Source organism: Athene noctua, chromosome 1 (assembly GCF_965140245.1).
Source record: "Athene noctua chromosome 1, bAthNoc1.hap1.1, whole genome shotgun sequence".
Classification (NCBI taxonomy): Eukaryota; Metazoa; Chordata; class Aves; order Strigiformes; family Strigidae; genus Athene; species Athene noctua.
In genome coordinates, this window is record NC_134037.1 from 35,179,452 (window position 1) to 35,206,778 (window position 27,327).

General features: G+C 37.2%; 1 protein-coding gene across 27 annotated transcripts in view; it reads left to right on the top strand.

Moving 5' to 3' along the window:
- RIMS1 (regulating synaptic membrane exocytosis 1) overlaps window positions 1-27,327 on the top strand; it is a 350,587-nt gene that overhangs the window by 263,030 nt on the left and 60,230 nt on the right. For 23 of the 27 annotated variants that reach the window (XM_074895864.1, XM_074895868.1, XM_074895874.1 and 20 more), the window contains 2 exons: window positions 4,478-4,590; window positions 14,307-14,473. The exons of the other annotated variants lie outside the window; for them this stretch is intronic. In XM_074895864.1, coding sequence (XP_074751965.1) covers window positions 4,478-4,590; window positions 14,307-14,473 — 280 coding nt within the window. The remainder of the gene's footprint in view (window positions 1-4,477; window positions 4,591-14,306; window positions 14,474-27,327) is intronic. 27 annotated transcript variants of the gene reach the window in all.

Genomic DNA, 27,327 nt, shown 5'->3' on the forward strand with positions numbered 1-27,327 from the left:
CTTTAAGAAAAAAGTTAACCTAATTTTCTTTCAGGGTAGGTTGCAGGCTGAAAATGAGATCTGTAGCTATGAATGTTAATCAAAACTTCTTTTGTCACAAAAAACACAAGCAAGTTTTTGAATTACTTTAGGAGTAAAAAACCCGACTCTTCCATTATATGTGTATGTTAAATTGTTCTTTTACTAATACAACGATCACCTCTGCAAAGACTGGAAATCCAGATGTTTAGTTGTACTTCCAGCATGTAGCATATTTAGAATCCTGTAAGATGTTATGAATTACAGTACAGGGTGCACAGTCTTCACAAGGATGTTTCTTGAATTGGAGGAGGCCCACGAGGAGCTGATGGACCTGCTAGCCTATGGGATGGGAGGTGTTCTTAATCTTTGCAGACCTTGTCTTCTTCCTTTGAATCCCATTCACAGTGGAAGCCAGATGGGATTTAGCAGTGAGTTGAACAATAAACAAAGTTTATAACCTAGGGATCTTTTGTTTGTTTGATGGAAGACCATTCAGAACTACATTGGACAGATAATTCTTGATAGCTTGGTGTGATGGGTAGGCCCAAGTCAGCAATTAAGCACCCAGCAGCTGCTCACTCACTCCACCCTCCATAATGGGATAGGAGAGAGAATTGGAAGAGCAACAGTGAGTGAAAATTCATGGACCAAGAAAAAGGCAGTTTAATAAATGAAGGGAAAAAATGAAGAAAAAGAAAAAAAAAACCACAAGCCCCACCACCAAGTGATGCAAAGGCAATCATGTGCCACCTCCCACCAGCAGACCAATGCCCAGTCTGTCTCTGAGCAAACAGCTACCTTGAAAAGACTACCCCCAGTTCTGTTGCTGAGGATGATGCTGTGTGGTATGGAACATCCATGTGGTCAGCTGGGGTCAGCTGTCCCAGCTGTTCCCCCTCCCAATCTCTGGGGAGGTTGGGGAGCAGCATGAGAAACAGAGAAGGCCTTGGTGCTGTGCAAGCACTGCTCAGCAACTGCTAAAACATCAGTGTGTTATCAACACTGCTTTAGTCATGAATCTAAAACTCAGTACCATACAGGCTGCTGTGAAGAAAACTACCTCCATCACAGCCTGACCCAGTACACCTGGGATTACAGGAGTCAAACCTGTCTATAAATATATTAATGGAAATGAAGTATAACATTTTAATTCCATTCATATGTCTGTCTTTTCTCAACTGCATGGCTTGACTGTTTATGTACATTATATTGTTGTACAGCCTTCACATGCTTTAGCAGTAGAAAAAGCTTTAGCTCTAAACTTGCACCACTTATCTACGTAGTCTGCTCAGTGAGTTCTCTTCTTTCAATTACTTCTTATACTGATTGATCTCACATCTGAATCAGCAGCTCTTGAAGAGATGAGAGTTACAGCTCTTTGAAGCATGTCTTCTGACACCGAAGAGAGTAACATGTCAACACAACCAATATTGATGGTAGTTGTACCACTAATTTGAGACACTTACAGTAAATCTCCATATTTTGTATTCTAGGGCCACTGCAGAATTTAAAGGTTTGGGGATTACAGTGCTTTGCTCTGTAAATTTCTGTGTAGTCCTACCTCTCAAGAGCCTTAAGAAAGGCACTCTGCAGATACTGATGTCCAAAAAGAAAGTAGATCCATATTTTTCAAAGAGGCAGGTTAAGTTCTTGAAGTATTGTTTATGTCAAATTTTCATTACCTGTGGTAACCAGCTGTGTTCCAAGAAAGTAATGTGATTATATGGTGGTGTTACCTGTGGCTGTAACAGCTTCTGCTAATGTGCTTTTGCTCCTGTGTTAGATTTTTTTCTGCTTCTTGTGATTAATATGTAAATGGTATACCAGGATACTTATTGGGCAGATGAAATTTTCCATCACAGAACTGAGCTAGATACAACATACACTCAGATGTGCATGGTAAACAAAGATGGAAATTTTCTATAGCAGACTTACATTTCACACAAGTTGCTTGCTTAGAAATACATTAAACAGCTAACTGGTGCTAAATTAGATTTTATATAATGATATCTAATAATGAAAACCAGAACATAAGCATGTTGTTAAGGATTTAAGCATAATAAAAATAGAGAACTACAGAGTTAACGTTGAGTATTTACCCACCCTTGACTGCAGCAATTTTCACATATAGTCACTGAAATAGCATCTCATTACATAATAGAATATTCTTTCCCAGGTATCGTAAGTAATACAGAGTAACACTATATCATGTAAATTATTTAGTGTAATGTACAGTTGGCAGGGTGAAGCACCTAAAAGTCACACAACGAAAGGGTTATTTTTTAGAGTAACTGTAATCTGTGCACCATACACATATAGGGCTAAATTTTTAAAGGGGTCTCAATTTTCCCTCTGATTTTATATCCTCAGTCTATTTCATGCATGTATGATAGGATTAAGATATCTGAGTTTTTTACTTTGGTGGTTGATATATCTTAATCCTTTCATATCTGTCCTTGAAATAAGAGGCCATCTTTAAAAATTTCACCTAAAGTGCTCAATTTTGCCTTCAGATACCTCCATGCAACTTCCATTGAAGTAATTGGAGCTGTGCCTGCATATCTGATGGTGGAACTGGACTCATTGCAATTAAGGTACACATTTACCGACATAATTAGTCATCTGGATAATCGCTGGGCCCAGTGTGACGTTCTGCATGTGCAGAATTTCCTAGATTGGACCCTCTGCGTGTGGGAGATTGATAACTATTTCTTGCCTTAAATTTGTAGCTGTAGCAGAATTTTTATGTAATTTGCTGTATTTAGTTTTCCTATTTTTAAATAAGAAATGTGGAAGGAGGTCATAAAACCAACATCTTTTTCACAATGATGTCTTTGTATATTTTTTCGTACCCAACCAGCGCACAGATGTTCCATCATTTTCACAAGCACATTACGGATAGTACATACATGCACAATTGTGATTTGTGAAGTAGCACACAGTTTAAAATATCCAACCCTGAGTGTACGGGTTTTTGGTTTTTTTTTAATCTGTGGGCTTGCAAAGCACAGACAAAAAATAAATGTACAAAGAATCCCACAGTTAACTAATAGTGTGAAACCCACATATGAGAACTTTGGTACCTCTTAATTCACAATACAGATCTTTAAACAACATGATAAATTACTTATTTTTCACTCATATAAAATTCTCTGTGTTTGTGATTGAAAATTGATTCCATGCAACTTTTAAATTGGTCTCTCCTGTCACTGGTCTGGGGAGGGGCTATTTACAAAAATCTTGATTTTTAAAACTGTCCATTTTGGAGTCATATAAATCCACGGTTGACCCCAAAGCAGAAGATTTTGGGGAGGTTTTCCCAAATAAAATGCCAGTCTTTAATTTGAGACTACACAAAAAATTCCAAATAAAATAAGTTGTTCTGGGATGTTCTAACCTGTTAAAACACAATGAACATAGTGACTACTCCTTGGATTTAGAATAGTTACTGATGAATATTTGGGTAGAACTGTTAAAAAGTCGCAGTTCTCAAGGTATTGGTTTTATTGGTATTTCTTTGCATTTATAGTGCTACCAAGTTTAAGAACAGCAGAATATATAGTTACCTCTGAAAAATTATCCGCTATGACAAAGGTTAACTTATTTTAAGGAAGCTTTAGAGCATGGGCTTTCGCACCATTCTTTCCATTAGTGCAAGGTCATCTTCCTGTGGCAAGCACAGCCAATATTAATTTCCATAACTTGTTCAAATTGAAGAAGATGCTCTTTATAGCACCACAACTTCTTGAAGGTTTAAGATTAGATTTCTTTTTTCAAACAAATGCTGTCATAAGGAAGTTAAAACCGCAAGGACACAACATTTCTTTGAAATAGGAGTGATTATTAGAGAGCAAAGTAGTGTTTTTAAAGGACTTACTGTAAAAAAACAAACAAACAAACTAGAAAATTACTGTATTTTTTACTGTGACTGGTTGAATGGAGAAATTATTCCTTTCAAATAATCTTCAGCTATGGTACGCAGTTATGTTTTAAAATAGCAGTAGGAGTCAATTACTTTAAAAATAAATTCTAATGCCTGTTTAATGCATTAATTCTTAGAATGTTACTGTAATATTTTCTATATTTAAGCAAATGCATGGTTAGATGATCATGGATTTGTGTCCCCTGCATCCAGAATACTTAACAGGTTTCTAATTCAGCCTTGTCACCTAAATTCTTTCACTCTTTTCATATCTGTTGCACCATCTTGATTATGTATAGGAAATTGGGATGTCTGCCCATTTTCAGGTAAAGACTATCACAATGGAAGTGGTTGATTTCTTGACATTAGTGTTCCTTTGTTCTGTGTTTACACCCTGCTTGTTCTACATGTTTGTACATTTCTTTGTTTCATTGAGGTGAAAATAAGCTAAAATTGTTGTTAAACCTTTTTTTTTTTTTTTTTCCAAAAAAGTCTTCTCTTTTTTTAATTGATTTTCATTGTGTGTTTTTGCAGCAAGCTTAGTAGTGGAGGAGCGAACGAGACAGATGAAAATGAAAGTGCACCGTTATAATCAGACATCAGGGTCTGGTTCTAGCCAAGAACATGAGCGTGAGCAATATACCAAGGTAAAGTCAGTAGTATTGAAATGATACTTTGGCTTGAAAATTGAAGGCATAAACCTGTTTATTTAAAAATTATAAAACCCTCAAGAACATTGTGTTATAAAGCCTGACAGAAATGTCTTCAAGTAATAGCTTTTTAACATTGTTTTTAACCCCATCTGATGTGTATTAGACTTAGTTTTTGATGTCACCTAAAATGAAACTGGAAAAACCAGGACACTTCAAAACTGATTCAGGGAACAATAATCCTTCAAAAGTTGTTAAGCAAAGCTGTGTCACCTCTAGCTTAGAAAGTCCCTGGCCTGAAAATCCCTGGAGGCTGGAAAAGTGGGCCACTGAAGTATCATGGTATGTTGGCCCTACTCTTGTTCTTCTCTAGCCCCTTGCTGTTGTCTGATGTGTAGAGAGCTAGACAGAATGAGATCCAATCCCATGCAGCTATTCTCATTCTTTTATAATTTTTTTGCATCCTAATAACATCACAGGTAATGTATTTCCTTCCCTGGAATACATACTGGTTACTTTGATTTTGCATAAAGATTTCCCCTGATAATTAAGTGTACATGGAATTACATTAATGAAGTTATATAGAGGGACTTTTTTTTTTTCTTGATAATTATCAAATGTTATCCCATAACCTTGTACATTTAAAACTGTATAGACTTATGAGCAAACTGCTGAAAACCTCTTGTACGTCTGTGCTGCCGCTTACAAATCAAGCTGTGAGGGGCTGGAGCTGAACTTTAATGCTAAAGATTTTTTGCCTTGTCATGCCTAATGCAGGGGGAACATTTACAGAAGTCAGAAGGGAAAAGGTTTCGTTAGATTCTGTGTTTCCTTTTAGAAGTACAGCACTGTGTTGGTGTAGACAAAGGGCAGAGACAAAACCAGTGGTAACTCAGTTGTAGGGGAATCATTCCCGCAATTTTCTTCAAGTGCCATTGAGAGTTATGTGCTTTCAATGAGTGACCACTGGACGGCAGTATGAATGTAGAAGTCCACTGTAAAAAATTCAAAAACACACAGCAACTGTGTGTGTTAAAAATAAGGTCTCAGAATAACAGTAGTTGGAAGAAAATCACAGCTTTTATTAATTCAGACTTCTGCGCTTCATGAGCCACATTTCAAAGATTTTATTCACATCAGTAAGAACTAAATGCTTGTAATTTTATTTCTAGATTTTAAAAGAGACAAACTTTCTCTTTATGAACCAGTGCCATACAGAAAACAACAAACATTGTCAAGCTGTCAACAGCTGTGGACATCAGAACAGTCCTGGCATTTATTGCCATAGCACAGGCACCAGACTTACTGTCCCTGCCCCTCCAGGGTCACTTCCCTGTGTTTCACAGAATTGATGCATGCTCCTGGAGGCACAGGTTAAAATAATGGATAAGTGAAGTGCTCAGCAGAAACATGATCAGAAATTTACATAGGAATGGGTAAATTGGGCATCTAACCTGTAATATCTAACAAATTTGAAAGATTTATTCAAGATCTTGTTACAGTTAAATATGGAAACAGCTTTAATGTTTCTCATTTGAGACCAACTCACTGTGAATACAGAGCTTAAATGAAACAGCTCTCAAAAGAAGAGAAATAAGAGAAACAAGGCTTTAGGTCCTCAGTTGCCAAATTGTGGAATATCAGTGCTATTAAAAAAAAACAACAAACAAACAAACAGTTGGGATGGAAATTTCCAAAGAGATCATCTGTCAGAAGACAGAATTTTTACAGTAATTAGAACAGCTCATTTGATACTGGGTTTGCCATTACCTTCAACTCAGGACAAGAGGATGCAGTGTGTCTCTGCAGTACTTCTCAGCCAGTTAACATGTTGAAAAATCAGTAAAAATGGGTTTGATGTTTGCATGAGAGAAAGGTAATGTGCAATCTGATGATTTTGGTCAGGATGACCGAACATATATATATACCTTTGTTCACAGTCAAAGGCCAGTTTTCTGATTTGGATTAACTGTGTTTACAGATTGATTCAAATGTTCAAATTTTTTCATTATGAAACATATTTTTTAATCCTCTCTCTAATATTTATCATAGCCATTATTTTTGCTCCTCAATATATTTTTCTTACTGGGTTAATGTAAATCCAATCTATGGTTAAATAGTTGTTGGAAAACATCAACCTGAAATGTTACAAATTTCTTTTATCATCTAATACCTAGAGTTTTCTAGTAGCGTCTTTAGTTTTTAAATATATGTGGAAATGAAATCAAAAGTTAAATCACAGCATGATGGATGGAAAGAACTAAATGGAAAGAACTCTGTTTAAAATTGGTTTATTCAGAAATTTTTTTAAGAAATATGACTACAATTTTGAGGAGGCAAATTTTCTGTCCACTGTTATAAGAAAAATATTTTTGGAGTACCCAGTGTTCTGACAGAGATGTATTCCTCTCCATGCTAAAACAGTAGTAAGGAGAATAATTAGTTATCCTGGACTTTAAATCCCAAAATCTTTAACATTTTATGTATTTTCTACATGATAATGGGGTAGTCCTAGATAGGATGGTCCATTTTTAAGTCCTGAGAACAAATTATGTTAACACATTCTAACACTGTACAACATTCAGTGATGTAGCTGTTTGCTTCATATCACTTTTAAAATGTTACTAAAGCAAATGTGCTACTGTCTACCCTCAGAAGATGCTGAAAGGGTCAAGAAAACAAACCAGACAGATGAAGATTTAGACATTTCTAATGAAAATGTAGTAAGTCATATAAGTAGTGCAGTAAAGCTGATGACTGAGACTTCTAAGGACTTAAAGAGTATACCTAATTTCTGCTGCCAGAATATGTGAAAAGTCTTTGAAATCTGTAGGAGCAAGATGTCCTTTAAATAAAAAAGAAAAAATATTCAGTGGTCTAATGGACGTTTTTGTAATAGTGGGAAAGAAACATTAAATGGCTATTAAAGAAATGGTAGTTGCAAGAAGACTTTGTCCCTCTTTAACAGAAATTCTTTCTTTCCCAAGTAGCAGTGTTTGCCCACTGCTTCAGAAAATAAGTATTTATAATTACTAGAGAAATTATGCTGTGCTGCACATTGAGAAAATACTCCCTTCTGCTTTCCAGAGCAATCAGCTCACATGGATTTGATTCTTCCACTATTTAAGCATTTCCAAAAATGCTTGGTTTATTACATATAAAATTCTCTAAACCTTTCAAAACTTTTCCTTCAGTATGGACTGGATCTCCTTTGCAATAGTTAATTATGTGTATGCAAAATTGATTTCTTAAATTTAAATGTTTTCTCTTATATTGAAACAAGGCTTCTTTTTCAGAGGTATTGTAACATGCCTTTGCAATTTCCAGTCCATTTCTGGTGCATTTCTTCGATTTTTGTAATTTCTCAGTTTCTGAATCTTCTAGTCTCAGTAAGCAAGCACTAGTTTTTCAAGCATTCAAGTTGGTGTATAAACATTTTTAAACATCTGTGTTTTAAACATCCATTAATGGATTTTGAATAGGTAACTGTCTGCTCTACAGCATATGTATAGGTCTTAAAGTTCCACTTTAATTGTTTTGAGACCATAGAATGGACATCCTTATTTGCTTCAGTTCCAGTGGAAAGACTCCATGATTTATGTGAAACAGTTAAATTCTAAAAAGCTAAATGAAAAAAAAAAAAAAAACCAAACCAAAAAAACCCAAAAAACAATCCAAACAACCTATCTGTGGATTTGGCAGAAGAGTTTAAAGAAGAGCTTTAAACATCTGTCTGCCTTCTTTCTTGTATACTGGTAATGCTGTAGTGGCTAGTATGCACATATTTGTGCTGTTTCAGTGTTTGAGAGAATTAAAAACTTTGGTAGCACAATTCTGGACTTGAATAGACATAAATGACAGTATATCTTAATTAGGCTTTTAATTTAAAATACAGTGATTCATTATTCCAGATGCTACAGACAGAACACAAACACCATGCTGCAGCTGCTCCAGCTTTTAGAGAATGTGCAACACATTTTTTGGAAGGTCTGTTTATTCAAGAGAGTTACTAATCAGAGAACTGTAGTAGATACTTAAAAGGACATCAGTCTATATTTAGATGCACTACCGTCTCAGTTAAGACTGTGTGATCGGAAAACATTTAACGTAAAAGTATAATATAGTCATTAGTTCAGTGCCACTCTGCATGTCTAACTTGATAGTTCATGTCTACAAGGAAGGTTTGGATAAGAGACTTAGGATGATAAGAAGCTGATTATGTTAAGTTTTATGGGATGTTGGGCAAGGCACTTTGGGCTAAGTATGGAGAATGCTCTTGGACATTAATGTGATGAGTAGCTTCTTTTAAGCCCCCTTCATCCACCTTCAAGAAAAAAAATCTACTATATGTCATATTGATATGACAGTCACTCCAGTACCAGTAGGATTTTACAAAATTCAGTGAGGTCCATTCATTCAACTCATGAGCTTCACTACAGTTTTCCCATGGTTTGACTTGCTAATTTTTACCGTTCCCTGTTTGAAAGTTGAGTGGTGTTCACAGTAGTTGAGTTGGGAAGAGTTACATAGAATCACTGGTGCTTACTGGGCTCTGGACCATCATGTGAGCTGCTCCTAAGACACAGATGCAGATGCTGGTAGGAGTTAGAGATGATGCCAACTGCTGGACTGTGAACCCAGGCAGCATTCAGAGAAACCTGTGCAGCAGTCATGAAACTCAAGGTGCTTTGTGCATGATTCACCATTTTCGGACAAAATTCCTTGTTAGAGTAAGACGCCTCAAAAGATAGCTGTGATCTCAAGACTTGCATAAGCCCCTGGGTGAATCTAACCCTTAATGTTTCTGGTCTGGATTTCTCCTTCCTCATTTTAATTACTCATTTTAATCCCTATTTAATTTTCTCATTTAATTTCCTCATTTTAAGCACTTACGGCACATATTGTCAGAGGTTAGTCACCTGAAGGCTTTTTTATAGTCAAAGGAGGGGACACTCCTCCAGTTTTCAAAGCTCTGAATTATTATGTTCTCCATGATTTGGGGAGATAAATCTAGAAATATAAAAACATTAATATGGAAGATAATATAATTATAATGGATTGTTAAATGACTTCTAAAATTTGCCTTATAATCAGTAAAATTCCTAACATTGTTAGTCATTGAGGAACTGTAAAAGCATTCATGAAGTACACTTGGTTTACGTCTATGCTCTCTTCATTGATGTTAACATGTCTGCAGTTTATCATACCCTTTACTTCTCCTTTTGCTGGCATAGAAGAAGCAGCAGTTCAAGGGTGGTGAAGTGAATGGAAGAACTGCATTTCAGCTCTTTATATTTCAGACTGAAAAAACTTATGTCTTTGTAATGCAGAAGCAGACAGTGCAGATAGTGTGGGCATTTGAAGCTAGCTGCTATTAGTGTTTAAAAAAACGGACCTACTCTTTAGTAATTGCTATCAAAGGTGCTGCAAACTTCAGCAACTCTCCTAATGGGATAAATATTGCATGTCAGAACAGAAACGTTACATAAGTTTTAACTCTCTAAGATACATAGTTGAAAGAGAAGTGATTGCACTGAAAATTCACTTTATTTTGAAGCTTCAAAATTATGTATTATTTAAATATAACATGATGAGGAAATTTATTACAAATACATGCAGAGTTATGAAAAGCAATAGTTTTCTAGATGAGCAGAACTGTATCTTAACTGTAACTTTTGAGCCCAGTTGGAAACCTGCACATGTTACTGTAATGAAGATACCAATTAAGTGGGTCTTAGCCCATGACATTTTTCTTCTGAACAATAAGTTCAGGTATATTGCAATACTAAAAACATTCTTCTTTTAGTGATCATCACTTTGTGGAAGAGTACTATTTTTTCTTCCATCTGTATTTGAGGGAAAAAAAGGTTAAAATCAAAATTGTCTTAATTTTGGTGCTCTGTTAGCTGAGATGAATGATTATCAGATTGTACTGAAAAGGGATAGGTAGAAAATAAGTAAGAAAAGTTGTATGCCTCCTGTAAAGGACAGTGAATTCAGTAGAAGCAGCAGCTATAGAAAAGAAGAGCTAAATCCAGAAGAAGTAGTAGTAAAATGTAAACGTTTTATCACTCAGCATTAACTTTCAGCATCACCACTTTTTGTACTAATCTCTATTTCTATGAAGGGAAGGGTTTTAAGTTTCTTGGGAATCACAGACCTGGCGTACTGTATAAAGGGGTAGTCAAAACTCAACCATGATACGAAAATCTCATTTAGGAAGGGGTGCTCCCTGTTTTATGCAGTAGCTCTATGATTGGAATACCAAGGCAAGTAGAAGACATGGATTCAGTTTTTTCTTTATCTCCCATCTCACTGTAAAATTCTCTGATTACCAACACATGAAAGACTTGCTGTTAAGCCAGTCTGATATTTACAAAGCAATTCCATTTTGTACAGACTGCTGGACTACAGGCAGCAGGACAGAGGGTATCTACACAGCCCCCAGTTATGGGGAATGATACCTGGGCTGAAGAGCCTGCAGCAGTAAATGGTTTCATGTCGATACTGAACAGTTGTTCGATGAGGCTGAGTCCTTAAACAGTCACTCATACACAAGCTGAAACTTCTGACTTCTCTCCCAGTATCCTAACCAATAAGCTGGACAGCCGTGCTTGATGCTTTGTCTCTCCTCCCCATCCTCCCCAGCCCATGTAGGTAACCCATGAAAGATGGAACAAATTCAGTATGAGTGAAACAGAGGATCTTCTGCCTCACATGGCATATATAGTCCACTGTGTTCAAACTTTGTTATTTGGCTGTTAAATAATAAATTGAGTGCTAAACAAAGAGCCAGATTCGGGTGTGACCTGAGACAAAGGCCAGCAGCCTATACCTCCCTTAACACTTAAGAATAATAAAGGCTTCCAGCAGGACAAACGAAGTCACTCCATCTGTCCTTGATGGGAGAGCTCAGATTGTGTCAGCCATCTCCAGCAGCATGTCATGCTTGCTCAGGGACCACATGAATCTTCTACCATTCCAGTTTCACTGTATGCACTCTCAAACCAAGGGCCACAAAGAGAATGTGGACTTTTTGGTGAGGAAGAAAAGTTACTAGACGTCATAATGACAGAGGGGTTGAAGTCAGATTGTCTTCAGCAAATACAAATAAAACATGTAGATATTTCTGAGATACTCTGTTACCATGCACAAAAAGACATGTATTTTCGAGAGTTTGCATGGTTATATTTTTTAAAAAGTATTTTTAAAACTTCACCTGCAGAGGAATCATTTCTAGATACAGTTTAAATATATAGGAAGGGTGAAATCCCTATTTCACTGAAATCAACGGTAATTTCATTATTTAATGGGATCATGATTTCTTTTACAGATTGCAATTCTATTTAGCTCATTGAAAAGCCAGAACATTCCATGTGTTCAGATGCTTTTCATATTTTCAGATGCCTCGTTTTAGGAAAGCCTAAAAGATTCATTAGGAATTCTGTGGAAATTTTGCATAAAATATCAAGGCTGCCTCAGGAGTGGGGCAGTTTAACTTAAACTGGAAAGAATTAACCATTAAGTTTTCCAGCCTCTGAACGTTTATGTTTAGCCTAAATAAAAAGTTTTCATAGCTTTTATTCTTGCTTTGAATTTTGTTTAGACTTTAGAAGAAAAATACATCATCTAAAGAAATTTAAATGTTCCATTATGAAATATAATAGACCTGATAAAAATTAGTATGCTTTGTATTTCCATTTTTGGGAGGTTTATTTTGCAGTCTAAAAGAGGGTAAGCACCAAAATTATTTAACAGCCTCTACAAGCTATTTCCAAAAGTTGATCAGAATAAACATATCTGCATAATCTCACCTTAACCCTATTGGCCATTTGTATTCAGATAAGCCACACAAAGTCACTTGGAAAGAGAATATCCAAATAAATCTTTGCTTTAGTCAAAAATATTTTAAAATATTGCAGTTCTTGAGTCCTCTGTGTTACCCACTTGATTAAATCAGAGTTCTGCTGCATCTGTTTCCATGTCAATGCCTGTTAAGACATGTTATTTGAGCTAAAAGTCATTATGGTCCAAGCTATCCCGAAATCTGCAGTTTCATTTAGTATTTGAAGCTGAAAATTTACCTTTCATAAACCAGAACTTTCTCTCCCACAGATGTTTTTTTTCAGTCAGCCAATGCAAGCCCCTCACATGGTATTGCTAAGAATTTCCTTAATGCACACCCCTCAGGTCAAACCACCAGGCTTTTATTAATAAATTGGTTTATGTTTTTAATTTTGGCATATACTGTCCAGGAGCTGTGGGTACCCCTGAAATACATGCTGAGACACTAAATTTATATTACCTCCATTTCTCCTACAGACTTCTGTATTTACAGTCAGAGCTTTGTATCCTCATTATTCCCTCTCCTTCTCTACTCCCGTTAACTTCCTCATCTTACCTTAGATGTTTTACCAAGAGGTTTCCAAGTGTGCTGTGGAGACCCCAGACATAGTGACTGAAAGGTACTGGAGCAAGAGAAGAGAAACCTGGCTTGAGAACAGGAGGCCTGGTACATTAGTCTGTAGAAACCTGGGCTTGCATTTGCCAGGCTTTGAAAGCTAAGTCATGACAACTGCCGACTGACTCAGCCTGCAACCCAGTGCCTAGTTGAGCTGGGGATATTCACAGACTGTCACAGCTTTGTGTATAATTCGTAAATAAACTTTTATGACTTGCAATTTTACAGAGCACAGATCCGGAAAATAAACTCCCTAGAGTGTTGTGTCAAAAACTGCCTAGTCGTCCCATGTGTTAATAGTTTTCCCATAATATGCCCTGAGAAGTATACCACGGTTTAAGGTACTTCCCAGCCTTGCTCTCTAATGATAGTGGGTTTTAATTTTGTGAACCTGACTGATTTGAACCTCATATCTGTGTGACTGAAGATTTAGGTAAGTGTGACATTGCTAGGATTGAAGCTTTCTTTTATGTATGTCTGACTGATGATGTGAGTAATACAAGATTATGTCAGAGGTGGTGTGGTGTCACGGTTTTAACTAATCAAAGATTCTGCTGTTAGCAAAAGGGAAGCAACTTCCACCCCTGTCCATATACTTCTCCTGGGTCTTCTTCTAGTTCTCATGCACATTCACATGTAAAAGCAACTAGATCAGGGAGCTGATCTGCCTGAAAACAAATACTGGTTTTGCAGAGTTAGCTTTCTGCCTGACTAGTCCTCTACTGTCATGATAGAAAGAGATATTTTGAGGTAGAAAATACACTTTTATCCTTTTTTGATAGAACTTAGTTATTGAAATCGATCACCAATGTCAGCTTCATGTATCATTGCATTTCACTCTGACTCATACACAATTCTCCTGTTCCAAACAACCTGCACAGGTATTTCATAGCATGTTTTTTAATATTTAAAAAGCTAAAAAGAGGGTCTATAGACAAATTGATGGTGTGTTTGTGCTTGAGAAGATGTCTGTCTGCTGCATAAATATTTCATTATTACAGTTCCAGTGTACTAAAGAACCAGCAGTCTATTAATTCTAGTGCTGTAATTTATTTCAAGTGTCTTATTTGGTCCATAAATACCATGTGTTATTTCTTCACTAGACATAAAGACATTATTTAATACCATTATTATTTCCTACCATATTGTTAGATCTAAAAGCAGTTAGAGAGAATTGTCAGATCATTTGTTGTCTCAATATATACGCTATGTTTTGATGAGACTCCTCACCCTTTCTTTTCTTGATCTCTAGTATAATATACAAACAGATCAGTACAGAAGTTGTGATAACGTCTCTGCCAAATCATCAGATAGTGATGTCAGTGATGTGTCAGCCATTTCCCGAACCAGCAGTGCCTCACGCCTCAGCAGCACAAGTTTTATGTCAGAGCAATCTGAACGCCCTCGGGGCAGAATCAGGTGAGTTCTCAGTGCAGCTTCAATTGTATCACACCCCCTCTTTTGTTTAGTGCCGAAATACAACCATAAATTACTGAAATTAGACGACCACAACATGAGAATTTATGGAAAATGTTATGCACATATAAACAGTCTTCCATTGCTTGCCCAAGATGACAATATTTTTGCAGTTGTACATATAAAACAGAAAGCAAACTTCCCATGAGGAAATGACAGATTAATGTATTTGTGGCAAGTGGAACTTGAACACACAGTATCATCTCATTGCTGGCTATGAATCAGGGTAATCTATATGCCAATAAGGTATTACAGCAGAAATACTACTAGATTTTTTACCTAAAGAAATTTCTTTCATAAAAGCTCTGGTTTTCTTTCTTTCAATCTATGTATTTATTCCCTATCTACCTGCTTTTATTTTACTGTTTTCTTGCATTTGATAAATTACTAGTTTTGAAACAAATATTTGTATAGTAACTCTGATATTTCTGCTTCAAAAGTAATTCATTTGTGTTATCAATAATTATTTCTTTCATACCTGATAAGAATCAATTTTCAGTTTAGTGCTTTTTTAAATACACAGGTTGGTTCCTGTTTTCATTTAACTTGATGACAAAACTCCCACCAGCTATAACAGCTGTAGGATTGGTTTGGTAGTCTATGATTACATCTACCAATGTCTGGACTCTCAAAAATTTGACTTTAAGAGTTATAAAACATAAGAATAATTAGTAACTATAAAAAAAGTCCCTGTGCAGGAAATGATTCTGATAAAAGCCTGGATGGCATCATTTAGTACTTCAGAACACTTCTACACAGGTTCACTATCCGAGAAGTTCATCTGAAGGCTTTTTGGATTGTTCATGGAATGGGAGGGGATGTTAGGGAGACTCAGAAACTGGCTTCTATGTATGAAGTAGCTCCACTTCATTTGTTTGTTAAGGAAAGTTCACAAGGGTATTCAAAGTCATGTTTCAGATTGGTGAGATTATAACCTGACGGCTGCAGTAATCCACAATCAGCAGAATGCTGCAGTGGGACTGTAAATGTATTTAAAATTTTTCAAGGGTTCAAAGTCATTTCCATTGTTGCATTTCATTGTGTCCTAGCTTTTCAGTATTTGTCTCACAGAGGGCTTTAATTGTACCAAAATACCTGTATTTCCTAGACATTGAATTTTCTCAACTAGGCCCTGTCACAGTATCTTTGGCAAGTTGAACAAAAGAGGATTTTTTCCCATAAATATCTGTGTTGAACAGATTTTATCAGATATGTTCCTTGGGTTCAGAACCACAAATACCAGATCCAGACAAGCCAGTAACCTTATGTGAGGCTGGAAAGGGGGAAACCTAGGGTCAAATCCTTGCTTTCATTCAATTTCTTCCATTCTGTTGAGTAGCAGAGCACCTTGGGTACAGGATTAGCTGATTTAGTGTACAAAGCCTAGTGACTGCAATGGGAGCTCCAGTTCAGCTTCACTCTAGAACTCTACAGTGAGATTTAAATAGAATTCAGAAGCCTTCCCTTTCTGATACTGTCCACAGAATCCATACCTCAGAGATTAGACACTTTATACTTGCTTGCTTGAATTTTCTCTACATTCAGGTACTACTTCTGTAGTGAACAAAATGTATAGTAATAATATACAGTGAAGCTCATTCAGTAGAAACAAAAGGAGAAAATTACTCATATTTTTCATTTTTCTTCTAATCTGGCAGTGGTTTTGCTCCCCTAAAAAACCTGTTAAAGTAAGTGAGACATGCCTACTGTACTATCTGTGCAGTTAGCCTATTTCAACCATTATGTGCAGTGGAGTGAAATTTAAAATAATTTTGATGTTATGTTGGAAAACATTATATCCAGCAGATTAACATCCACTGTTCAAAATTTTCCATTTGACTTGTCCGTATGTATTTTTGGATGATTGCCTGTCATCACTATAAAAAGGTCAAAGTCTTTAGAGACCTGCAAAAATGTTTTATCATGGGAATTAGATATCAAGAGAGGTCAGAATGAAAGGAAGTTAGGTGTTGAAGAAAAGAAAAAGAGAAGTCATTTTGCTGATATCTGAGTCAGCTTCCTACTCTCCGATGTCTTTACTGGTAGCCTCTGACACATAACCTTTACTCACTTCTTTGTGCAACTTACCTAATACATGGAAATTAGGAGTTAATTTGGGGAAGGGGTCGATTGTATTACGCACAATTTTTTCAGAGTGAGATTCGTGCTGTTTAACAAACCACATATCTACAGTAGAATCCACGTAAAAATTAGCTTTTTGTTAGATTATTTGTCCAACTTCCTCAGTCATTAGAAAGAATCTCAGATGGTTCACCTCATCCTCAGATAGATGTCAAAGACAGGTGAAATGTCCTTTTCTAGGATTAATCGTTGAAGGTACCCTACGTTAGTTTAGATTGGTTGCTTTAATTTTAGACATCTAAAATTAAGTGAAATGGATTCTTTTTCCTAAGTATTAATGTTTCTTTAAGTTCAAGGTATTAGAAATTTGAAGTTCAAATTTGATTAGTAATTTGAAGTTCAGATTTTTTTTTTGTCTACAAGGAGCCTGTTGTTGACATATATCAAGTGGGATGGGATGGTCGAACAGGAAGGGCAAGGAAAAGAGCATTTTTTGACTTCCTGTGTTCTGTCTTACTGAAACCACATATCCACCATCATCTTCATTTGGAAGTGTGTCAGCCCAGTGGCCATGGCAAGTGTGTGAGTGTAAAATTAAGTTTAAAGACAAAGTTCATTGAACTGCCTTTTCTATACACCTACTTCAGTTCTCCAGATACCTTCTGGAGATAAGACCTATGAAAAACCTACCAAGCATATAGAAACTCAAAGGAGGTGGCCCAGTTTTAGCCATCTCACTAAATGAAGTCATTTAGCTAGTATCCTTAGGTGCCTTTTATCCAGAACTAAAATACACAGATTCAGAATACACAAGTAAGATTCCCAGTCTGTATCACCTTTGGAAAGAGTGTCTCCATCTCTTCCTCCACTGAGTAGAGACCAATGAATCCTAGGGCTATTGATCAGCAAGCTGAGTTAATTAAATTAAATGGAGAAATGTGACTGGAGAGTACTCCAGGATTCAGATGAGTAACCTGAAATGAAACTGTACTACTCAACATTTTTACATGAGCTAAAAAGCACTGGTTAGTTACTCATATTAAGAGAGGTGGTGTCAAATTTCTGAATGTGAAGTGTGCCAGCTTAAGACAGAAGTAGTTTTAGTTAACGGTGTTAGTAAATATCACCCCATCATCTGTGAAATTAAGCCCCTAGACATAGGAAAATATAAGATACTGTCCTCTTTAGGGCTATCATTAAGAAAACAAACTTTTGTTGTAACTTTGTACAAAGTATCATTACTTTTAAATGTCAGAAGGACCGAGGTTTCAGGTCATTGTGAGTGTGGTTTATATCCACTAACTTCACCACCAGTTCTGCCAGCACAAACAACTTCCTGACCTTTCCTCCCAAATCCTAATGGAGGAAAGATCCTTAAAAAAATCTAGGTAATGCCTTTTGCCCATCAATCTGGGCAGAACTGATCTCTCTCTCTCTTGTCCTTCAGTTTTGAAGATTTGAGATTCCATCATTTCAGACAATGTATTCTGTTTTATCCTAACTTTATAAATAGCTATTTCTTTATTCAAGCAGTGAAGATTTTAAGACCTGGAAGCACATCTCTTTTTCTTGTGGCTTTAGGCTGTGGGTATTAGCTATAAGTGTAGAACAATTTGTGGGGATTTCACCAATTCTTAATTTTAATGAGTAACTCCTTCAGTTTAATTACTTAAACTACACTGTGCATTTCATAATGTGCAGCTATTATAGAATGAAACAGTATCTGAACAGGAATGATAAAACCAGGTGGTACAGAACAACCCAGAAATACTGTGCATCTTGTTTGAATAGCTAGATAACATTCTAGCTATTCTTTGGGTCAAAACTCCCAAATTTAAAGTTTTGTAGTATTAGGAAACTTGAGCACGTTGAAGAATTTAGTAACACAGAGAGAATGAAAGCAGATCTTCCCTTTCTTTTAATCAGTGACAAGACTGTGTCTAAACCTTTTAAGGCAGAAGATTAATTTCATTCCTACAGTATATTTGTAATTGAATTACCTGACATAGCATTCATGGAAAATACCGTTAATCTTCAGTCTGGAGATTTTGTTGATTATCACTTCTAATAGGTTGCAAGAGCGAATTATGATTGATGCACCTTCTAAATATAAGTGTATAAAACAGCTTCTTCATTTCTAATTTGTTTAGCAGTTTCAGCTGAATGTTATTACAAATGGCTATGCATGGATAAACTAGTCTGCATATGAAATTATTCCGAACGTCTTTCTTGTTACCATCCTGGGAAGTCTGGTTGACTGCCATGCTCTCTAGTGGAAGTGCAGGCAAATATCAGGAATTTTTGTTCTGGGAACAAAATGTTCTGGGGCTTTTGACTTGAATCAGAATCAGACTTGTAAATTTGGCTTGCCATAGCATTTGGAGTTGATGTGCATTTCATGACTAAAGTCAGATTACCAGTCCTTCTTTATGCAGGTTTGCTTTCAGCAGTCATGATCTTTATGCATTAATAATACAGTCAAGCACTACTTTGTGCCTATGTATGCTGCACATGTTACTGTGTCTGACTCAGGAACATTTCTCACATCCTAAATGAAGCAGAAGGAAATTTTTCATCGTTTCACATAAATGATTGATAAGTAAGAATCCATGTTAAATACATGATGATTAATCAGCCCCATGTGGGCTTGATCACACAAAGAAGGACAATTCGCTCACTTCATTAAAAATTATGCCATAATAATGCCATTGTATCATTTTTCATTAGGGGCCTGCTTATGCAAAGACACCTGAACTTCTCAGTGATGTCAAGTAGGGAACTGTCATGCATGGTGAGCTGGAGGATTCTGTTTTGCAGGATTTAGCAAGTTGACTACAATAAGGTTTCACTTAAATCTGATTGAACAAAATCTACTAAATATATGAAAGACTAAATAACTAAATATATGAAAGACTAGATAACTACTTTTAAGGTGAATTTCTCTCAGGATTTCAAACAAATTGCCCCTGCATTAGGAATATCACTGTTATTCCTCATTTTAAATGTGAAAAACATCTTTATTAATAATTATATTTAGTATTTTAATAAATATGTGATATAATTATGTATGCACCATATTTTAATCAGGTTTTACATGTTTTGCGGAATTGAATGCTTAAGTTTAATTAAAATATTTTAAAGGAGTTTATCAAAGAAAAAGGATAATATAATGGGTTGTAACAGAAGACTTAAACCAGTCCTAATTTATCTCACGTATTATACCATGCCACTGAATGGCTTATATCACAAACTCATATATGCTTCTTGGATTCAGGTATGTTCACAGTACATTACTGAAGGAAAATAACTGGTTTTGGTTCGTACTGTCAGACTGTCTCTGACAAATCTTTTCGTCCTCAGTTTCCAGAACAGTATATACAACTTGCATGTGGCTGTTACTCTTTCAGTACACTAGAACTTTAGCGATAGTCCACTGGAGCTTTGAAACGGAAATAATGGAGGAGGGGAATGATGACGCATGATGAAGTGAGGAAGTGGTTGATGGGTTGATAAGCACAGGGTGCAGGATGATGGAGACAGGCAGGACATCATAATCTACAAATCAGGGCAGGGAGGAGCCCATCCCAAGTGTATGCATATGAATACGAATGTGCTTGAGAGGAGAGCATTTGGGGGAACCTTTTCTGGAAGATCAGCACAAGTGGGTGGCTCTCTGAATGGCCTGTGCATGGGGAACAAACAAGAGGAATTAGAGGTTTGTTGCTGCAGCAGAACTATGATCTCATCATGATCACAGAGGGGCAGTGAGATAGCTCACATGATCAGAGTGCTGCAGTCCATGGAAGCACAGGGCAGAATGGCAAGGAAGAACTGTCCTTTATGTGAGAGAGTGGAGTATGCAGGGAGCACTGCCTAGAGATGGGTGATGAACTAGCTGAAAGTTTATGGGTCAGGATTAGAGAGCTAGCAAATGTCATGGTGTTGTGGATGTCTGCTATGGACTTCCTGATCAGGAAGAAGTATATGAAACCTTCCAACAACTGGAAGATTCACATTCACAGGCTCTGGTTTTCATGGGGAACTTGAACCATCCTGATATCTGCTGGTTGAGCAGTAGGCACAAGCTATTCAAGAGTTTTTTCTACTGCACTGATGACCAGAGGGAAAGTCTGGCTCAAGGACTCAGCAGAGGATGATAGATCAGGAAACGTTTAAACAAACTGGACATTGGCACATGACAAGATGCACCCATGAGCACTAAATGAGCTGGTGCTGACTGCTGTCATTGGAAGACCGTTCCATAACCTTCGGAACATCATGGAAACCAGAGGATATTCTTGAAGACTAGAATAAAGAAATTGTCACTACTGTCTTCAAGAGGTGCAAGGGGGATATGGGGAACTATAGGCCTGTCTGCCTCAGCTCAGCCCCTGGAAGGTGATGGAGCAAATAATTCTGGAAACCATTGCCAGACATACAGAGCAAGAAGGTGATTGTGAATAGTCAGCTTGAATTTATAAAGGGGAAATCATGCCTGACCAGCCTGATAGCCTTCTTTCATTAGTTGATTTGCTTGGTGGATGAGAGGAGAAAAGCAAATGTCTCTATCTTGTCTTTAGTAAGGTTTTCAGCACTTTTTTCTGAAACATTCTCATAGACAAACCGACAAAGTACAGCCTAGATAAGTGAACAGTGAGGCAAATTGAAAACTGTCAGAACAGCAGGCTCAGAGGGTTGTGATCTGTGACACAAGGTTCGGGAGGCAAGTCGCTATTGGTATACGCCTGGGGTCAATATTATTGTGGTACTGTCTAACATCTTAATTAGTGACTGGGATGATGGGACAGAGTGCACCTTCAGCAGGTCTGCAGACAACAGAAAACTGATAGGAATGGTTGATAGGCTAGGTGGGTGTGACGCTATTCAGAGGGACCTCAACAGGATAGAGAAATGGGCCAATAGAAACCTCATGAAATTCAACAAGCAAAATGCAAAATCCTGCATCTGGGGAGGAATAACCCCTTCCCATTACACACTGGGGACTCATAGCTGGGAGGCAACATTGCAGGAAAGATCTTAGGATCCTTGTGAACACTAAGTTGAACCTGAACCAGCAATGCTTTCTTGCATTAAAGAAGGCCAACACTATCCTAGGAAGAGTGTTGCCAGGTATTTGAGGAATGTGATCCTTCCCCACTACTCAGCTCTAGTGAGACACATCTGGAGTGCTGAGTCCATTTCTAGGCTCCCCAGTACAAGAGACATGGATCTACTGGAGCAAGTCCAGCAAAGGGCCATGAAGGTGATGAAGAGATTGGAGCATCTCTCATACAAGACGAGGCCAGGAGAGCTGGGACTGCTCAGCCTGGAGAACAGAAGGCTCAGGGAGATCTTATCAATATGCATAAATGTCTGATGAGAGAGAGTAAAGAAAACAGGGCCCGACTCTTCTCATTGAAAGGATGAGAGGCAATAGGCACAAACTGAAATAAGGGAAATCACTCTTAAATATAACAAAAACTTTTTTCTGCAAAATTTATTGAACACTGTGACAGATGGTTCAGAGATGTTCAATCGCAATGCCTGGGGATATCCAAACCCCAGCAACATGGCCCTGAGCAACCTGCTCTTGTTGACCCTGCAGTGAGCAGGAGGGTTGGACTAAACAGTCTCCAAAGGTGTCCTCCAACCTCAACTATTCTATGATTTTGTGAATAGTATATTGGGTAGGCAAGTATGCTGTATCTGGAAATGACTTCTAATTTAAGTCAGATACAGGTTGAATGAAAGTAAAATAGTTACAGAATGCAAAGTAGGTGATAGTTAAGTGTGAAACAACATAGCTAACAGGAATGAAAAATTGTTTCATCTATATTTAACTCCTGAATTCTTTCTCCCATTTTCACATCACCTGTTTTAGATGCTGACCCTTTACCTCACTCATACTTTACAACTCTTAATAGATATGCATCTATCAGAGACAAACTTCTGTGATCATACCACACTAGATTTTATTGTCCATCCTTTCCTCAGGGTTTCTTTTCAGTTTCTTTCAGGTTCGGATCTTATTCCACACATACGCACACATGCATGCACAGCACTATTGATTCTTAACCAGTTTAGGAGGGTGCTCCTCAATCCTGTGATTTTTGTTTTACTTCTCTGAGTCAGCATGCACACACTTTAATATGCATATATTTCAGAAATGCAAATGATCCTTTAGCAGATTAGGTTATCTTGTGCCTTCCACTCTGCTGCTATCAATTCATTATCACACTTAGAGAAGAAATATTGTTTTTCCTAGCTGTTGCTACATGTAGCAATATGTAAACATTACTAGGAAGCTTCTCCCTGTGCTAAAATCATCCTTTTTATATCAAGCTCTAAAGTTGACCATGCTACTTGGTTTCATGTCAGTAGGATTAAAACATGCAACTTACTTCTGGGTCATTGTGACAACCAAGACAAAGAGTAAGCAACCACTTTGAGCTGATAAATGATCTTGCAGTGACCAGTACTTGGACTTATCTTTGATGGATACCTAAACAGACTGGACATAAGCAGATCTTCAGGAGTGTTGTTTCATGAAACCTCAGCTTTATTAGGTGACACATATGGAAGCATTCAGTCATAATTCAGCCCTATTTTGTAGTAGGTGCTGTCTGCAAGCCAGTTCTCCCTACATCTGTTCTGTCCTGTGTATACGAACAGAGGACTAAAAAAGACCCATCTGGAGTCACTGAATGTAGCCTCTGCTAACACAAAGAACTGAATCACATCCATGTATTTTCAGGATCCATCTCCAAGTTAATTAGTTGCTTTTGAACCGCTTATTTCAGAATATTTTCCCAATCTAGTTTCTTTGATGCTCTGGAAATTTCTTTCAGTGTAAATTTATTCACAGTGAGTTTAAATACATTGTTCACATCTGTCCCTCTGACAATATTGGTATCTTATTTAAATAGGTTTTTCCTCCCTTCTGTTTACTCTGTGGGGTATCATAGCAAGCAATCACAGCTTAATGGTTTAACTAGTTGTTGTTTACTCAGTTACATGTTACATCCTTTCTTTTTTGTTGGTCATCCTAGCAGCCCTTCTCAGCTGGTTTCCAGTTTGAACAAAACCTTCTTGAAATTGTGTGACTAGTAGTGTAGATGAAGTCTCCTGAATAGTGTCATTAATTCTGCCCTGACCGACACATGGAAGAATACATTTGCTTTTTTCATAACCGTAATACTTAGTTGTGCTGGTTGTATAGCAGTTGGCCAAAATGGTCAAAACTGTAACCGTGTCAGAAGCTGCACCTTTGAAGACACAGTTACAGCTGGATGGTTTCCTCAGTTCCCTGCATCTCCTTCAGAGTTCTTTCTCCTCAGAGACTGAGCACGCATGAAGAGCTAGCTGACACCAATGTGGTCTATGGCAGTGTTCTCTTCAGAGCCTGCTGCTGGCCTTTCCTCAGCAGGCTCTCCTTGCCACTTCAACCAGGAGGAAATCTGAGAAACTTGGGTCTTTTTTTTATCCTCTCAGAGTTTTGATTGGCAGTAGTACTTACTGAGAAGGAAGACCTGGTGAATCAAAATTAGCTTTCAGATATCACTGTGGTTTCCAAATATCATTAGCTTTTTATACTGAAAAGAAACTCTTCTGCTAATTAACAAATCTGCTGTTCATTTTTTTCTTTTAAAAGGAATGAACTTACTGAAGTTGAGTTTGACTGTGACTAAAGATTTGCACTGAAAGTCTGAATGTCACTGTGAAACTGAAGATAGCACAGCTAGTATTCCATACAACATTAACTTTTTGGATCCACAGGTTTTGCCCAACTCCAACACTTCTTCCAATTCGTCATCAGGAATTAGAAGTACCCTCTGTCAGTCTCTGAGGAAACTTTTTTTCTGCTGATGGTACTCTCATGCAAGAAGCTAACTAGAAGTTAGGGCATTTAAATATTTTCAAAGTATTTGGGGACTTTCCTAGTTACTGTGACAGTTCTGGAAACTCATGCTTTTGAAGGGGGAGACTGCTGGCTTTATGTACATTTAGGAGACTCCCTAGCACAGGATAGGATCCCTGTCCTTATGCTGTTACACCTTTTTGTCCTGTTAGTTACTGTGGAGCCAGTTTTTTCAAGCTCTTAAGGTGATGAGCTTGCAAACTCTAAGCCAGGCAAAGGCTCCCAGTGACTCAAATAAGAGCTCTCCCTTCCCTGCTTCAACACCTGCCCAGAGAAATTCTGCTTGGAGTTCATTGGAAAATAGCGAGTGCTGACTGGCTGCTTTTCTGTGCTTGTAGCTCTGTCTTATTTAGTAGTGTTTGTGCACATAGATCCCTCTTTCTTTTCAGAGTTTCATTTCATGCTGATTATTAAGCTGTCCTCTTACATAAAGTGCTCAGTGTCGTAGTGTGGAGCCAGATGAAGTAGCTGGAGATCTGCCATCTCATTGAGGACAAACAGCAGCGTTGATCTGCAGAAGATTTCTCAAGGAGATGCAGCCGGAGAGCACTCTCTGCATTGGAAATAGATTTTCTCCCATTGGTTTTCCATCCTCCCACATAGTACATTGGAGCTAGTTTAATCCAGTTTATGGTGATGAGGGAGAATGGAGTAGAGGGAGTCCAAAGAGTCTTCTTCGCAGCCTTCCCAATAGTGCTGCCTATTAACATCATAAATGTATGTGATATGTGATAAAGTTGTTCAGTCCTTCCCCCATCCTCTTTTTAGGCTAGGGCTGCATCCATCCTTGTCAGCTCACTAATTCACGTGAAATGAAGTAATACCGCACCACAGAGCCAGCTGAGTGAAGTTTAACTTCATGTCATGAAGAGCCAAGGAAAACATAACACACCAAGGCTCTTCATGCATTTCAGCTGACAAGACTGAGGTCTGTGTTGAAATAAAGAAACCCACTCACTTCATGTTAATTACAAAAGTAATTAGAATCTGTATATTGAATTTGTGCTACAGTGTACAGGGTGTAGTTAAGATTCTTCACTCATAGAAAAAAACCAAAATATTAGATCTTTTAATTATTGTTATAGATATTGCAGACAGAACTAGTGAAGGCAGCAACAGAAGAACACTTCAGTTTATTCGTCATTAAAAGCAAATCACCTGGTAAATGGGAATAAATTAGCAAGTAGTTTCAAACTGGCTATGTGGGGGATATTTGCTATGCCGCACTCATGATCTAAACCTAGGAGAGAATCCTGAAAATGTGTTGAATATTACAGATCTTTTTGTACCTTGTGTATGTTTGATCCCATGTTCCTTATACAAACCTGTGTAAGGGCAAGTTCACATTATATAAAGAAAGGATTGAGCTATATAAATTTGGGGTGAAATACGCAGTACTGTAGCTTCACGTGAGAGGGATCTGTTCGGGTATACTATGCCAAATTGCATGTCCCTGGTTTTTATAGCTCTCACTACTGATATATTGTAAAAAAAATAAATGTTATTCTAATTGTGCAAGATACTATCAACCCAGATCCTTGTCTGGCAAAGGAGACATTGTCATACACTTGAAAGCATGGTGGCTCCTTATTCTAGGATTTTGAGGGTCTTCAGTGAGTCATGCTAAAAGATATAGTAGATTCATCTTGTATACTATATATGCTGCAGCACTGCCAAACAGATATAAAAATAATGTCATTACTTGCATATCTCCTTCATGCCTAACTGTATGCCATCAGCTGTTAATGATCACAGTGTTCTAGCAGTGTGCTCATCTGGGTTTCTCTCTCAGTAGATGATTAGCAATACATGAAGGGTTAGATCCCAACGACTACAGATCTCCGCAGCTCCACAAACAGCAGTGTGGCAATATCAGTCTGCATCATGTTCAAAATCTGGTCCTTAATCAGCATTTTCAAAAGGGTGTTTCTTGCTTTTGTGGTTAAATTCTGCCATGTGCAGCATTTCAGAACATCACTGTGGAAGGTCTCTTCCACATTTCTCAGGCCTAAAGCATTTCATGGTCAATTGCATACCTGTAGTCGTACCAGAAATTATGAATTCTGCTATATATATATTCACATATGAATCAGATCAGCCTTTCTTTTCAGATTATTACAGGTTGTCACATTCCTAAAGCATCTTGGACTAAACTCTCATTTGCTATTCATCTTCCGTATTATATCTGCTTCAAAGCCTGCATAGCTAAGCAGTTGCAAATTTATAGATGGTTGCAGCTGTAATTTATCAACTGGACTGTGGATCATCAGAATCCATTCTTCAATGTGATTTTTTTAATCAACTGTCAAAGCAAAGGCGCTCATTGAAACAATACTCATTTCTGTTCATAATGTGAACTGGCATGGCTTTGGGGAGACTGAAGTTGTCTTTTCTGAGATTTTCATTTTTTATGATTATTAATGGTCAAAATTGTGAGAGTTCCCTTTTTTTAAAAAAAAAAAAGTATATGCAAATTTAGCTTGACTAAAGAGTATTTCTTGATCTGAGTATTTCTTTCTTGTGACAACTTTAGATCCTGCAGTTTTCAGGTACAATATTTTTTTAAGGTGACTAGGCTGTATTTCACATAAATATGAAATCCTTCACCTTCTATGTAAACAGGAATCCCTCCTTTCTAAGAAAGAAATATGAGATACTAGAACTGGGGTACACTGATAAAAGTAATCAATATATTTGTAATGCAATAATATATTTGTGCTTAAATGTACAAATAACAATTATCAGAAATAAGTGGTTCTTCCTTCTAATTTGAATAATTAAATCATACCGATTTTTG